Source organism: Anabas testudineus, chromosome 2 (genome assembly GCF_900324465.2).
Source record: "Anabas testudineus chromosome 2, fAnaTes1.2, whole genome shotgun sequence".
Lineage (NCBI taxonomy): Eukaryota > Metazoa > Chordata > Actinopteri > Anabantiformes > Anabantidae > Anabas > Anabas testudineus.
In genome coordinates this window covers 1,247,327-1,259,870 of record NC_046611.1, presented here as the reverse complement: position 1 = coordinate 1,259,870, position 12,544 = coordinate 1,247,327, and the positions used below count along the sequence as shown (strand labels likewise).

At 43.6% G+C, this 12,544-nt stretch overlaps 1 protein-coding gene across 1 annotated transcript; it reads left to right on the top strand.

Annotated features, from left to right (window-relative positions):
• Positions 1 to 35: 35 nt before the first annotated feature.
• Positions 36 to 11,595, top strand: LOC113163091 (indian hedgehog B protein-like). The gene is made up of 3 exons (XM_026361416.2): positions 36 to 2,114; positions 5,944 to 6,205; positions 10,180 to 11,595. Exons 1-3 carry the CDS (start codon positions 1,815 to 1,817, stop codon positions 10,875 to 10,877), a joined length of 1,260 nt encoding a protein of 419 aa, XP_026217201.1. The 5' UTR covers positions 36 to 1,814; the 3' UTR covers positions 10,878 to 11,595.
• Positions 11,596 to 12,544: the final 949 nt, after the last annotated feature.

Genomic DNA, 12,544 nt, shown 5'->3' with positions numbered 1-12,544 from the left:
TCACAATATTAACTGAATTCAGCTTTAAACAGAACTTTTTAAAACCATATTTTAACACAGTATGTTCCTTTAATTAAATTTAGTGTTTTCTGTCTTTAAATGCAAGAATCCAGATCTTTTTCAGTTTAACGTCCCTGTTTTCCGGAGTATAATGGACAGAATGAAGCAGCCATTCTGCCTTTTTCAGAGCACAGTGAGATGTTGACTCAAGGTGTTGCAGCATCTGGGGAATGCTATTGAAGTTGGGAAGCTGCTGTTTGTCTGCACAGAGTTTCTGTGTGTTAGTGAAGAGCGGCTTCGTGTGAACTGGAACTGGATCAAACACGTAGAGAATATATAAAAATAAAAGAATCTGAGGAAACTTCTGCATTAAAATGATGATTTTTAAACGTTTTCTCATCCCTCTGGATCCTGTAAACCCTAAAGGACCCCGGTGATGCGGGGTCTGACATCAGCAGAGGGCTCAGCAGCCTCAGCAGTGAAGGGTTGGGTGTCCCCTCTCTGGTGGTGAAACCGGACCTTTCACTGTGTGCTGAGCTGCAGCTGATCTCCCTGCACAATGACAGAGCTTCAGCAGCCACTGGATCTGTGTGTTCACGTTAAACCTAAAGATCTGTGACGCTGAGAGAAGCTGGGCTCAGTTCACGGTTCGAGTTCTGTCTGCTGTATTTTTAGACACTAGTGCTTCATGATGTGACATCACGTCCAGATATGTCCAACAGCTCCACTTAGAACAGATGAATCTGGAGTTTGCATGTTGTCCCTGTGTCTGCGGGGCCTCCTCCCACCGTCCAGAGACAAAAAGGCTTGTTGGAGTTAATGGACCCTCAGCAGTTCAAGAGGTTGTCAAACCAAACTCCAGCTACTGTTCTTAAAGTTTAAAGGAAACCGGTTCAGTGCAGGTGTGCAGGGATGGAGGACAGCACAGGAACACTCCTACACAGGAAGCCTCTTTTGGAGGGATCCATTAAAACCAGTGTCCGAGTTCTGTTTGAAGACCCACTGGACTTTTGTGGACTTGTCTGTAAGTGTCGCTGTCAGACTCCGAGTCTGGGGTTTTACACCGAGAGCCTTTTGCAGGTCTACACGCGCGCACCTGCGCACTCAGATGAGAGTCCAAAGGACAAAGATCAGTGAGCGCGCGCCCGCCTGGACAGTCTCGTGGCTCGGTGTGTGTCTGTCTCCTGGCTGACAATAAACACACAGAGGCGGCCGCTCGGCCTGTGGCACCTCGGTGGGAGGAGAGGACGGAGTGGAGGGCAGGTCCAGCAGGGCGCGGTCTCCTTCTCCTCCCGCGGCACCTCATCTGTTCTGTAGTAGGAGATCTTCCATTCCCATTTCTGCCAACAGCCCTGCGCCACAGGGACTCATTGAGGACAAACCGCTGCGGGGACACCCTTTGACCGCCGTGCCCAACAGACACAGACGGCCTACGCACTGCGCGCCTGCGTGTCTGTCTGTACCCGTTTCTCACAGCTCTGACACAGAGGGCCCGCTTTGAACCTGCCTGCCAAGATAAACCCACCTCGCCTATTTATGCCCCTGCCTCCCCGTGTACTCGGGACAGGAACGTGTCAGCAGCAGCAGCGCACAGGACTGGTTCGGGTCTCTCCAGACCGTCTCCAGCGGCGCACTCGCCACTTTTACGCGCCGGGAATGGCGACTTTTAGGGACTCGTGGGTGAGTCCTGCTCCAACACCTCCACTGTAAAGTTATAAAAGGAAACCCACGAGGAGTTGGGCACATTACCAAAGACTTACAGCGAGGACAGCTTGGCCACCCGCCGGGGTGTGACACGCCGGCCCCGGGGCGGAATGCTGCTCCCGACGCTGGTGACGTGCCTCGCCGGGTGCGCCTTTCTCCTCTCGCCGGTCAGCGAGGGCTGCGGTCCGGGTAGAGGCTACGGCAAGAGGCGGCCTTCGAGGAAGCTGGTGCCTCTCTCCTACAAGCAGTTCAGCCCCAACGTGGCCGAGAAAACTTTAGGAGCCAGCGGGAGATATGAAGGGAAAATAACCCGCAACTCTGAGCGCTTCAAGGAGCTCACCCCGAACTACAACCCCGACATCATCTTCAAGGATGAGGAGAACACAGGTGCAGACCGCATGATGACACAGGTAACCCCCCCGGCCACCCTAGCGCCCTGTAGCCCGGGGTTTCAGCACTGGAAGCTGCTTGTGAAGGAGGTGTTTCGGTGCACTTTGCCCAGTCTTTAAGTGCTGTTATCTCTTTTCTCGTTTCTTGTTGACTCAAGGTTCGTCACTGCAGAAAAATGTTAACAGAAACCGAGTTTAACGCATGTTTCTCTCATGTTCTAATGTTATTTAACGGAACACGCGTTATTTATGCGAGTCTCATCAAAATACCCGTTCACTGGGAGCTTCTCTCTACTTGTGTTACATAAAAACACGTTTCCTGCCTTGAAAACGAATTAAAGTTGGATTTTCATGCGGCGTTGCTCTTTGAGAAACGCTGATTGCAACATGTCTCTGTTTGCTCAGCTCAGTCTTCAGTCAATTGTAAAAAGCCCGCAGCTTGTTGACACAGCGCACAGTTGAGGATGTGAGCAGCTTGAATCAGAGCTCGGCTCTTTCTGCTCCACATCAGGTTTCAGAGGTTCACTGTGGGCAGCTCATGCGTAACGAGGGAAACCCCGTCTGAAAACCTTTGGAAAAGCGGTCTCTCCTAATTAAAACACTGTGTCTTCTGTTTCACATCATGTTTTCTGTTGGACAAACACAAGTTGTCTTTGGTTAGAGTCCGGGTCACGCGTGTCCTGGTGTTTACCGTTTTTAGCCCGACTGGCCTCAGTTAACAGTCGCCTTTTGGACTGTCAGGAACTTTACGACTGCGTCATTGATGTGGCCCCTGCTGGAATTTATTTGACTCCCAATTTCCCCAGGAATAAAGTATTTATATCTGGCTCCTGTGACCGCGGGCTTCCTCCCTGAGCGGCACAGTTTATGTCCACAGACCCACGTGGGGAATGAAAACGCGCACTCCCGTCTGGAGCTGTCACCTGGCCGCGCGCACTGCAACAAACAAACTGTGGAGGGACTCACCTGAGGAGCGGACAGTAAACCTGCAGACGTCCACCAGTGAACAGGAAGCCGACTGGAGAGGTTGAACGTTAGTTAGTTTCATGTTTTTCTAGACAGTTGTTGAAGAGAAGAGAAAGTTCACCTCCGTTCAGCTGAAGCTTCTTCTCTTCTCCTTCAGCTTTTGTTTCTGCTGCGCGTCAGCGGCGCTGACCTGCACACAATTTATGAGCTCCAAGCCGCAGGAGACAGATTCCTGTTTGTCTTTTACTGTCCACGTTACTTCTTGTTTGTTTTCCTACAGAAATAGTTCACTTCACTTTAATTCCACGGACTTTTTATTCACCTTTTCCGGGGCGCTGCACACAGACGCGACTATTCAGGGTGAAAACACTGTAAAAAGTTTCATTCCTCTTCTGTTTGGATTCTTTTTAAGCAAACGCAACACGATGCAAACGATGCCTGATTGTTTCTCCTTCAGTCAGAGTCAAACTGTTCCAATTTCACACAGCTCCTCACTTGAGTTTCAGTAAATCATAAACTACGATTCATCTGCATCTGAAATCTTTGGCTTTGTGCAGATTCTGCACAAGAAAACAAGAAAACAAGACCTCAGTGCTCAGAGCGCCACTTCTTGCAGCACAGAGGTTTGTATAGGCGCATGTTGTCAGCCTGTGCGTCCAATGTTTGTGCAGCCAGCGGTTTGGTGCTAAAACGGCTCCTACAGAACCCCCCCCTACAGAAACCCCCGTCGATCTGTATACCTTGAAAGGAAAACCAACAAAATCTATCGTCTGATTTATGAAGTCCAGCCCGTGGCTCTGACCGCAGAGAGAAAACACAAGATGTTAAAATCCACACTGAACACTGTGAAAAGGCATCTGTGGCCACCGAGCCACGAGCTATTCTTATCACAGCAGCATGGAAAAAGACATTTATAGGGTTTAATCCCAGTTTTCAGCTTTAATAGGCTGAGATTTATTAGACGCTGCATCACTGAGACGCATTCAGAGGCTGCAGGGAAACGACAGGACGTCCTGAGCCACACAGCCTTGATTTAATAAAGCTTTAATAACTGATTTCTTTCATTCTGTCAGTCAAAGGAAATAAAAGCAAAGGATAAAACTTCCATTCTTTTAGTTCTTTGATAAAAACGAACTGACTTTATATTAAGCAGATACGTGACCACACAGAGCAGAAAACAGAATCAGGTCCAACTTGTTTCATTCAAACGTCCAGAGACAGTAGAAGCAGAGACTCGGTTCATCTGCTCCAGCTCTAACAGAAGTTCTAAACTCTAAAAGGTTTAGTGAATCCAGTCTGATCCGAATCCTGCTGAAGAGAAAACTGAACACAAGTGAGATAAAGAAGCTGCCACACAACCCAAGCGTGACAGGAGACACGGATCAGCTGGTGAACGTGACCCAAACCTGTGTAAAGTGACTCCGACCTGGTGAAACCTGGAGATCATGGACAAAGCTCAGCCGAGACCTGAGGATGGAACTTTACCCACATGATCTCTTTAGTTCTAATCAGACTGGCCGTAGGTTCTATTTATTTAAATCAATCCAACAGTACAAGTACTTCAACATAATACTAAAGTACAGGTGTGAGTACTTGTACTTAGTTACTTTCTAGAACCTAGTTTTGACAATGCATGCTGCATTGCCCCCCCGTCACACACCCCGCCCCCGTTCACCACCTCCACCAAACCTTTAACCTCACAGTCCTCCGTTCCCCCCCCCTCACCTCCTCATCCATCCTCCTGCCTCCCTCTCGTTGGCCACAGAGAGCAAACATCAGACCGAGCTGGGCCGGGGGCATTGTGGCATGGCTGGGGGAGTGATGGGGGTTTGGTGAAGAGGATGGACACAGGAAGAATGAGTCTTTGTGAGGACGAATCAGAAAACAGCAGAAATAAAATGAATACATCACAAACTGCTCCACCTCCATCTTCTGAACTTTCTGCTGCAGGCTTTTCACAGTAAAAGCTCCACAATAGTTTAACCTGTAACTGCTGGTTTTAGTTTATTTGTACAAACATGTTTCATATATTTTTTCCCAAAATGCAGCTGATTGACATCTGTTATACAGTAGATCATATGTTAAGGTAGCAGCACTCAGTGTCCTGTAGGATACCTTCACCCTCACAATGACAAACAGTCCAGTCCTTTGCTGCCTCTGGACCAGGTCCGTTGTCATCATGTAGAGGAGAATAAACCCACGTTTATCCAGGTCTCCTACAGGAGAATGTCAGAGTCTGAAGAAGCTGGTGACGCAGCAGGACGATGACCTTAACCATGAATGTAAATCTATTACAGACGGACAGAGAGTGTGTCCCGAAAATACGGCAGCAGTTCTGTGAGGAATAATGGTCCAAAGTTCCTCCTGGATGTTGTTTAGGATCCACAGCTACAAGAAGAACTTGTTTTTGTTCAGCCAGTGAAAACAGTGTGTCACTTACTTTTCCTTCCATCACTCTGTCTGTTCAATGAAGACACAAAGGATCTGTTAAAATATTGTGTTGATGTTTGGGACTTTGGTTAAGACCAGGTCAAACTTCAGGACCAAGTTATGCAGAAACCCAGGAAATTGAGAATAGTAATATTAGATAAGATGCTGTAGGTCCAACCATTAACAATGTGGAGCAGTGATCATATTCACTTCCTGTCATTGAGGTCCACCCGAGGCCTGTGTCTGGTCGCACACTCAGGTACACAGATCCCTGACCTCAGCCACGTCCAGCATCTTTGGGATAAACTCGAGCTTATTCTTTCAGACTGGATCCAGGTTCTGACGGAACGACTGGAACCCGACAAATAAGTGTCCACATAGTGTGTAGCGTGTGTTTCTATACTGTAACTGGTCCAAAACCCAGAATGAGTTGGTCATGTCTCATCTGCTGCAGCGCTGCAAAGATAAGCTGAACTCTTTGGCCATCTCGGTGATGAACCTGTGGCCCGGGGTCCGGCTGCGGGTCACAGAGGGCTGGGATGAGGACGGCCACCACTCGGAGGAGTCGCTGCACTATGAAGGTCGGGCAGTGGACATCACCACCTCCGACAGAGACAGGAACAAGTACGCCATGCTGGCGCGACTGGCGGTGGAGGCTGGATTTGACTGGGTCTACTACGAGTCCAAAGCTCACATCCACTGCAGCGTCAAGTCAGGTGAGAGACCACAGGGCTGAATGTGCAGCTTTTAAAGTGGCGCAGTTGATGTGAGAGTTTTAAACTTTGAACCAGGCCTGTGTCAGGAAACAGATAAAAACCACAGTAAAGTCACCTGGTGCTCACTAAGTCAGGACTAAACTTCTATGGTTATTTCTAGGCAGCTCGAAGTGCTTGGTTAAGGTCAGGAAGAGGTTGTGGTCACGGTTAAATATTTAAAAAGTCAGCAGTGACTTGACTCAGTTTACTTTTTCATTACGTAACTAAAACTTGACCTAACCTTAACCAAACAGTTTTGTAGCCTAAACCCAACCACACACAGGCTGCAGGCCAAGTGGTGAAAACGAACACAGGCATTTTGTGCTGTTTTTTTAAATCCAGTATAGACAGGGGCCACAATTCTTACAGGAAATAGCCACATCCTCCAAGTTGGACACTGACAGAAGCTCTGACATTTACAGACTAGAAAAAAATCATTAAGGTCCAGTTCGTGTTGATAAAATACTTAACTGCTTGTGTTTGATGACAACTGGGCGTAAATATTGTTACGTACAAAAAATAATCTTTAAAATAAGTCGGGTATCAAAACTCAAGTCTCATAATGACACCAGATTTAAAAAAGCCCAGTTCTACAAGTCCAAATATGCTTTTCACTGCATTTTAATTTGAAATACTGACCCGTTGGAGAAATTTCAGATTGTAGAAGAGAAAAATCTTTTTTATTTAAATCTGACTTCTTCAGCTGCTCGTTTCTTTCCTCTCTAACACCCGTTATTTCACTCGTCTCATCGTTTCATCACTAACTCTTGTTTTGCTTGTATTTTCTGTAAACTCTTCCTAACTCTTACATTTTCTCTCTTTTCCGCCTCATTTGCCACTTTGCTGTTTGTGCTTTTCTTGCTTCACGTCCTGGGTTTTACCAGGTTACTGGGTTTCTCTCAGCTGGAACTTACCTGTTATTGTATTTGCTTACCCCCATTTTGAACCTTGTCTTCATACAACATGAAAATTAGCATTTTTTAAATTGTTTTAAATATTTTTAGTTAGTTTGACATCACTGTCTTAGCTCCTTTAAAAAGTTTTGCTGCTTTACACCTTGTTGCATAAAGACGTCAGTTGTTTCGTGTCCAGTGTAAAGTTCCAGTTGGTTCAATGTGTGATTGGAACATTTCCTACATCCTAAAAAGTTCCTCCTCCTTTTTTCTCTTGTTGTTATCTCAGCTCTCTTGGTAAAAACAGAAATTTGATATATACATATTTAGCACTTGAATTATTTAAATATGTTCTTCAGTGAATCAAGAACAAAGTGAAAAGAATTTTGCAGCATTTTCATTAATTAAATTCCAAATTAATTTAAGTGTTTCTTTGTTATATTGTATTGATTCGATTTTAACTTCAGATTATTATGTTAGAAACTAGTTCGGTGGCTGACAGGACTCGTTATGAATGTGATCACAAACACTCACCTAAACCCCGCGACACATTTTATTACCCTGAGTAGTAACTTCTCTTTCTCTCTTCTTTGTTTCTCCTTTTTCCTGCTTCATCTCTCTTTCTCCTCCTCTCTCCTTCCCTCCCAGATCGGGTTGCGAGGGCCCAGTCCTTGACTTGATCAGACGGGCAGCCAATCAAGTTGGTACTTTTTGATGTTTTTGATTTCTCCCCTTTTTCTTTTTCTCCTGTTTTTCTTGAAAATCCCTGAAAACAAGACACAGTAAAGAAATTGTTGTTGGAAGACAAATCCGTGGTCAGGGGCCACAGAGCCTCTGTATGAAGTGAGTGTTACTTTGTTGTTTACAAGTCACAGAGCTGCTTCAAAGACGAAGTGAACACGAGGATACGAAAGAAAAAATACTACAAAGAGACACCGGCCTGTGACTGACGGGGCCCAGGGACCCACCTCCTCACAGTCCATCCACCAGGCAGTTACGGGGGGGGGGGTTCAGACTACGTTCATCCACTGATCTCTGAAGGAAGAAGCTGCATGACACACTGCATGTACTAATCATATGTTCATAATAAGTACCTTGAAAGTACAATTTCGAAGTACTTATACTCCTGTCAGTTGTTTACTACTTTATAAATAAAGTAGTAAACAAATCATTTCTACATTTACCAGCTGCAACATTAAATTATTATAATTTAATAATTTATTATTATTATGATAATTTAATATCTTATTTATTATTATTATTATTATTTAATTTTTTTTTAATTATTATTTAATAATTTATTATTATTATTATTATCATTTAATATCTTTTTTATTATTATAATTTAATAATTTTTATTATTATTATCATTTAATTATTATTATTATTATTATTATTATTATTTAATATTTATTATTATGATTATTTAATAATAATTTTTTATTATTATTATTATCATTTAATATCTTATTTTTTATTATTATAATTTAATAATTTTTATTATTATTATCATTTAATTTTTATTATTATTATTATTATTATTATTATTATTTAATAATTATTTTTTATTATTATTCATTTCTTTCTGCACTGTGGTTTAATAGTCTCAGGGGGCATTATGTTCCAAAAGCTTTACCGAGATTAAAAAAGCTTATTTCTGTTGTCTACTGAGTACTGTAATAATTCATTCTAGTGTATTTAATAAAATACATTTTATTTAGATAAACGTATGATCACATTTACATAATTTAATTTAGAATAAAACTATTTTACAGTCAGGACGACGTGTGTTAGAGGTTTCCCCTGGATCCTGTCAGATCATTAACCTGCTGCCTGATTTTCTCGCTCTGCTCCTTCCTCCTTCACCTGACCTATCTTATCACCTGGCCTTGGTTCTTCTACCTTCCCCAAATATTTATCCTCAGATACACTTGAGAACTTGAGAAGTGTCACTTTCAAGTGCCTGGACGTATTGTCACCAACACAATCCTGCCTGGACACACGTGTGTACACACGGTTATTATTCCGAGCTGCAAACAGGAGCTTTAATCTGGCAGCTCTCTCCTTTATGTTCAGTGAGAGACGAAGGTCAATATTTAGCTTGAGGGAGTTGGAAAGATTAGTTGTTTGGTACGGAGGCTGTCTCCTGCCAAAAAAGAAGGAACAATTAATATTAAGATGAAATTTCATACATTTAACTTTGTACGTAAAAATTATAATATTACACTGAGGCAGAGTTTAGAGAAGATTTAATAATACTACTAATAAGTCAAACTATGTGTGAGTCCAATTTGTTTTACTTTAATATGTAAAAAAACAACATTACACTGAAATACATCATGTGTTGATTTTAGTTTCAATTTATGAGAAATTAAAATTAAAATTCTGACTTTTTATGAATTTTAAACCCACAATTATTAGATAATAAAGTTATAAGATCATAAATTCAAATTATGTGATGACACTAAAACAGAACAGTCAAAATTAGAACTAAACTTCACATCTGACTTGTTCTAATCATTCATGTTATAGAATTAGTTTGTGGTTCTATTGAAAAGGAGTTCTTCTGATCTGTGATGTCACTGAATCTTCCATCATTCAGCATTTTTATTTTTTATCATTCCTAACGTTTAATTCTTTCTACACGTGATGGGTTTGATGTGTTGTTATGTTGCAAAATGTCGTTCAAAATTTTGTAATGCGACAACGAGTTTCGTGGGACACGTCCAGTGGAGCTAAAGCAGATCCGGTACTGTGGACTCTGGAGGGACCACAAGACAAAGTGTGAAAGCTAAGGACGAGCTCTGAGAACTTGTTCATGCTCATCAGCATCTTTATGATGCAGATGCAGATAATTTGAAGTTAATTAAAGACTGGAGACTGTCTTCTACTGCCCCCTGTTGGATGAACAGTAAATCACATCAGCTAAGATGCAGGACATCAAATATAAAATACTTCTGTTGACAGCTGTGTCTGATCTTTAGGTCTTTAGGTTCAGTAGCTCCAGTGTTTCATCCTCCTGTTTCTCTCTCTCTCTTTCAGACCACTCGGTAGCAGCAAAGTCTGGAGGCTGTTTCCCTGGAGACGCTTCGGTCACGTTGGAGAGCGGCTGTCTGAAGTCCATCAGAGACCTCCGACCCGGGGAGCGAGTCCTGGCCTCGTCAGGCAGCGACGGCAGCGGTGAGCTGGTGTTCAGTGAAGTCCTGACCTTCCTGGACCGTGACCCCGTGACCTGGAAACTCTTCTACACCCTGCAGACAGAGTCCGGGGCACAGCTCTCTCTCACCACCGCCCACCTGCTGTTTGTATCCCAGGGGAACTGCTCGGAGGGGGCGGTGCCGGCTCGTGGCACCCTCAGGACTGTGTATGCCAGCGACGCCGGCCCAGGACAGTGTCTGCTGGTGTCGGGGGGTAAACCGGGACACGGGCACGGGGAAGGGCGTCTGTCTCGGATCACGCAGGTCAGAGTCAGGGAGAGCAGAGGGGTGTTTGCACCGCTGACACAGCACGGGACGTTGGTGGTGGACGGGGTGGTGGCGTCCTGCTACGCGGTGGTGGACCAGCACTCCCTGGCCCACTGGGCCTTCTCCCCACTGAGGCTGATTCACAGCTGGACTGGCACCACTGGGCACCACAGTGATGGGATCCACTGGTATTCACAGCTACTGCACTGGCTGGGAAGGGTGGTGCTGGATTCAGGACGCCTCCACCCACTGGGTGTAGCTCAGAACAGCAGGTGAGGAAGGTAAACCCGACCCCTCAACTTGTGACCAGAACACAAGCCTACAGGCCTGTGCAGGACCGTGATGAGCTACAGGACCTGGTAACATGGGAGACGTTTGGGTTCCTGTTGGGACCTGATTGGAGCAAAGAGGGAAAAACAAAAAGTGTGAAGTGACACAGAAGAATCCTCCGAAAATAAGAAACACACAACGAATCCGAGTCCGACCGACCTCCAAACGCAGACGTTTCAAAGACTCACATCACCTAAACGAACCTGAACGTACCTGAAAACATAAAAACACTCAGGTCGTTGGTTTTTGTGTTATTTGATTCATTTCGACTGGTTTTATTTTCCATTAAGTGCCTGAATTAAAAAGTGAAATACCTTAAGAAAACCCTTCAATGAATCCTCAATGGATTTGTATTTAATGTGAACGTGTAAATTAGGAGGACAGGCCCCAAGTCGTGCACATCACAGATTCAAATGTAATATTAATATTTTCCCATTAGAATATGTTAATTATTAAAAATAAAGAGATTCTGTTTCCGAGTTCTTCTCTTTGTAAAGAACCAGGTGTTACGGTACCTCACTGATTGAACACAGAGATTTTAGAAGAAATGTTCAAGTGTATTTAAGTGTTATGTGTTTACAGAAAATCAGTAATGTTATGAAGTTATTTTAGCTGAAGAGATATGAAAAAGATTTATTTTTGAAATTAAATTATAAGGAAATGAGCTGAGTGTCGCTTCTTTGTTGTGTCTGACTGATGTGCAACCTGCTGGTATTAGTACATACACTAGGTATTAATGAGAAGGTGCTCATTTAAAATATTTAAAAATGTATTTTAAATGTTGGAGAATTTTTGGTACAATTCAAGTTTAAACCAGTAAAATGTTCTAAATATCATTAAAATCTCCCCTGGAGTTTAAGAGTAATAGTAAGAACTTAAAAAGTCCTGAAAGCAGCAACATCATTGTTTATTCTGTCAAATCACTTTAAGGTATAAATAATAATCGATTTAATGTTTGATTCTGCATCAACAACTGAAACAGTTCAGATTGATGAAGGAAACCAACAGGTTTCAGTAACGTGTGGAGGATGTGTGCTGTTCTTTATTTAGAGAATAAAAACCAATGAAATGTAACTGGACTCACTTTAAGGTGAGTGTTTTAGGATTTGATGGGGTTTTAACTTTATCCCCTGATCTGTTCACATTCTTCATTAAAGAATCATCACATTCAACCAAAAGTAGAAACTACGAGTTGACTAAAAACCTCTCACACACTTCACTGTACTTCTTATTTTCATGGTGTGTGTAGGTGTGATGAGCGACCTGTCCACACGTGAACGCACCTGTACTGACACCTGCTGGTTCGGGCCGTCCTGTCCTGACCAGGTGTCCTCGTCCTCCGGTTGACGTGTAGCGTTAGAAATGCGTGTGTGTGTGTGTGTGTGTGTGTGTGTGTGTGAGTGTGTGTGTGTGTGTGTGTGATGTGTGTGTGAGTGTGTGTGTGAGTGTGTGTGTGAGTGTGTGTGAGTGTGTGTCAGGGCGGATCGGGACGGATTTAGCTCTGACATCCACTCTAAAATAAGGCTCGTGTGTGACGACACCAGCTGGTTGTGAGCAGCAGTTGTCCGCTAATTTTACCACCGCGCTGCGCCTTTAAGAGGTGACTGAGGAAA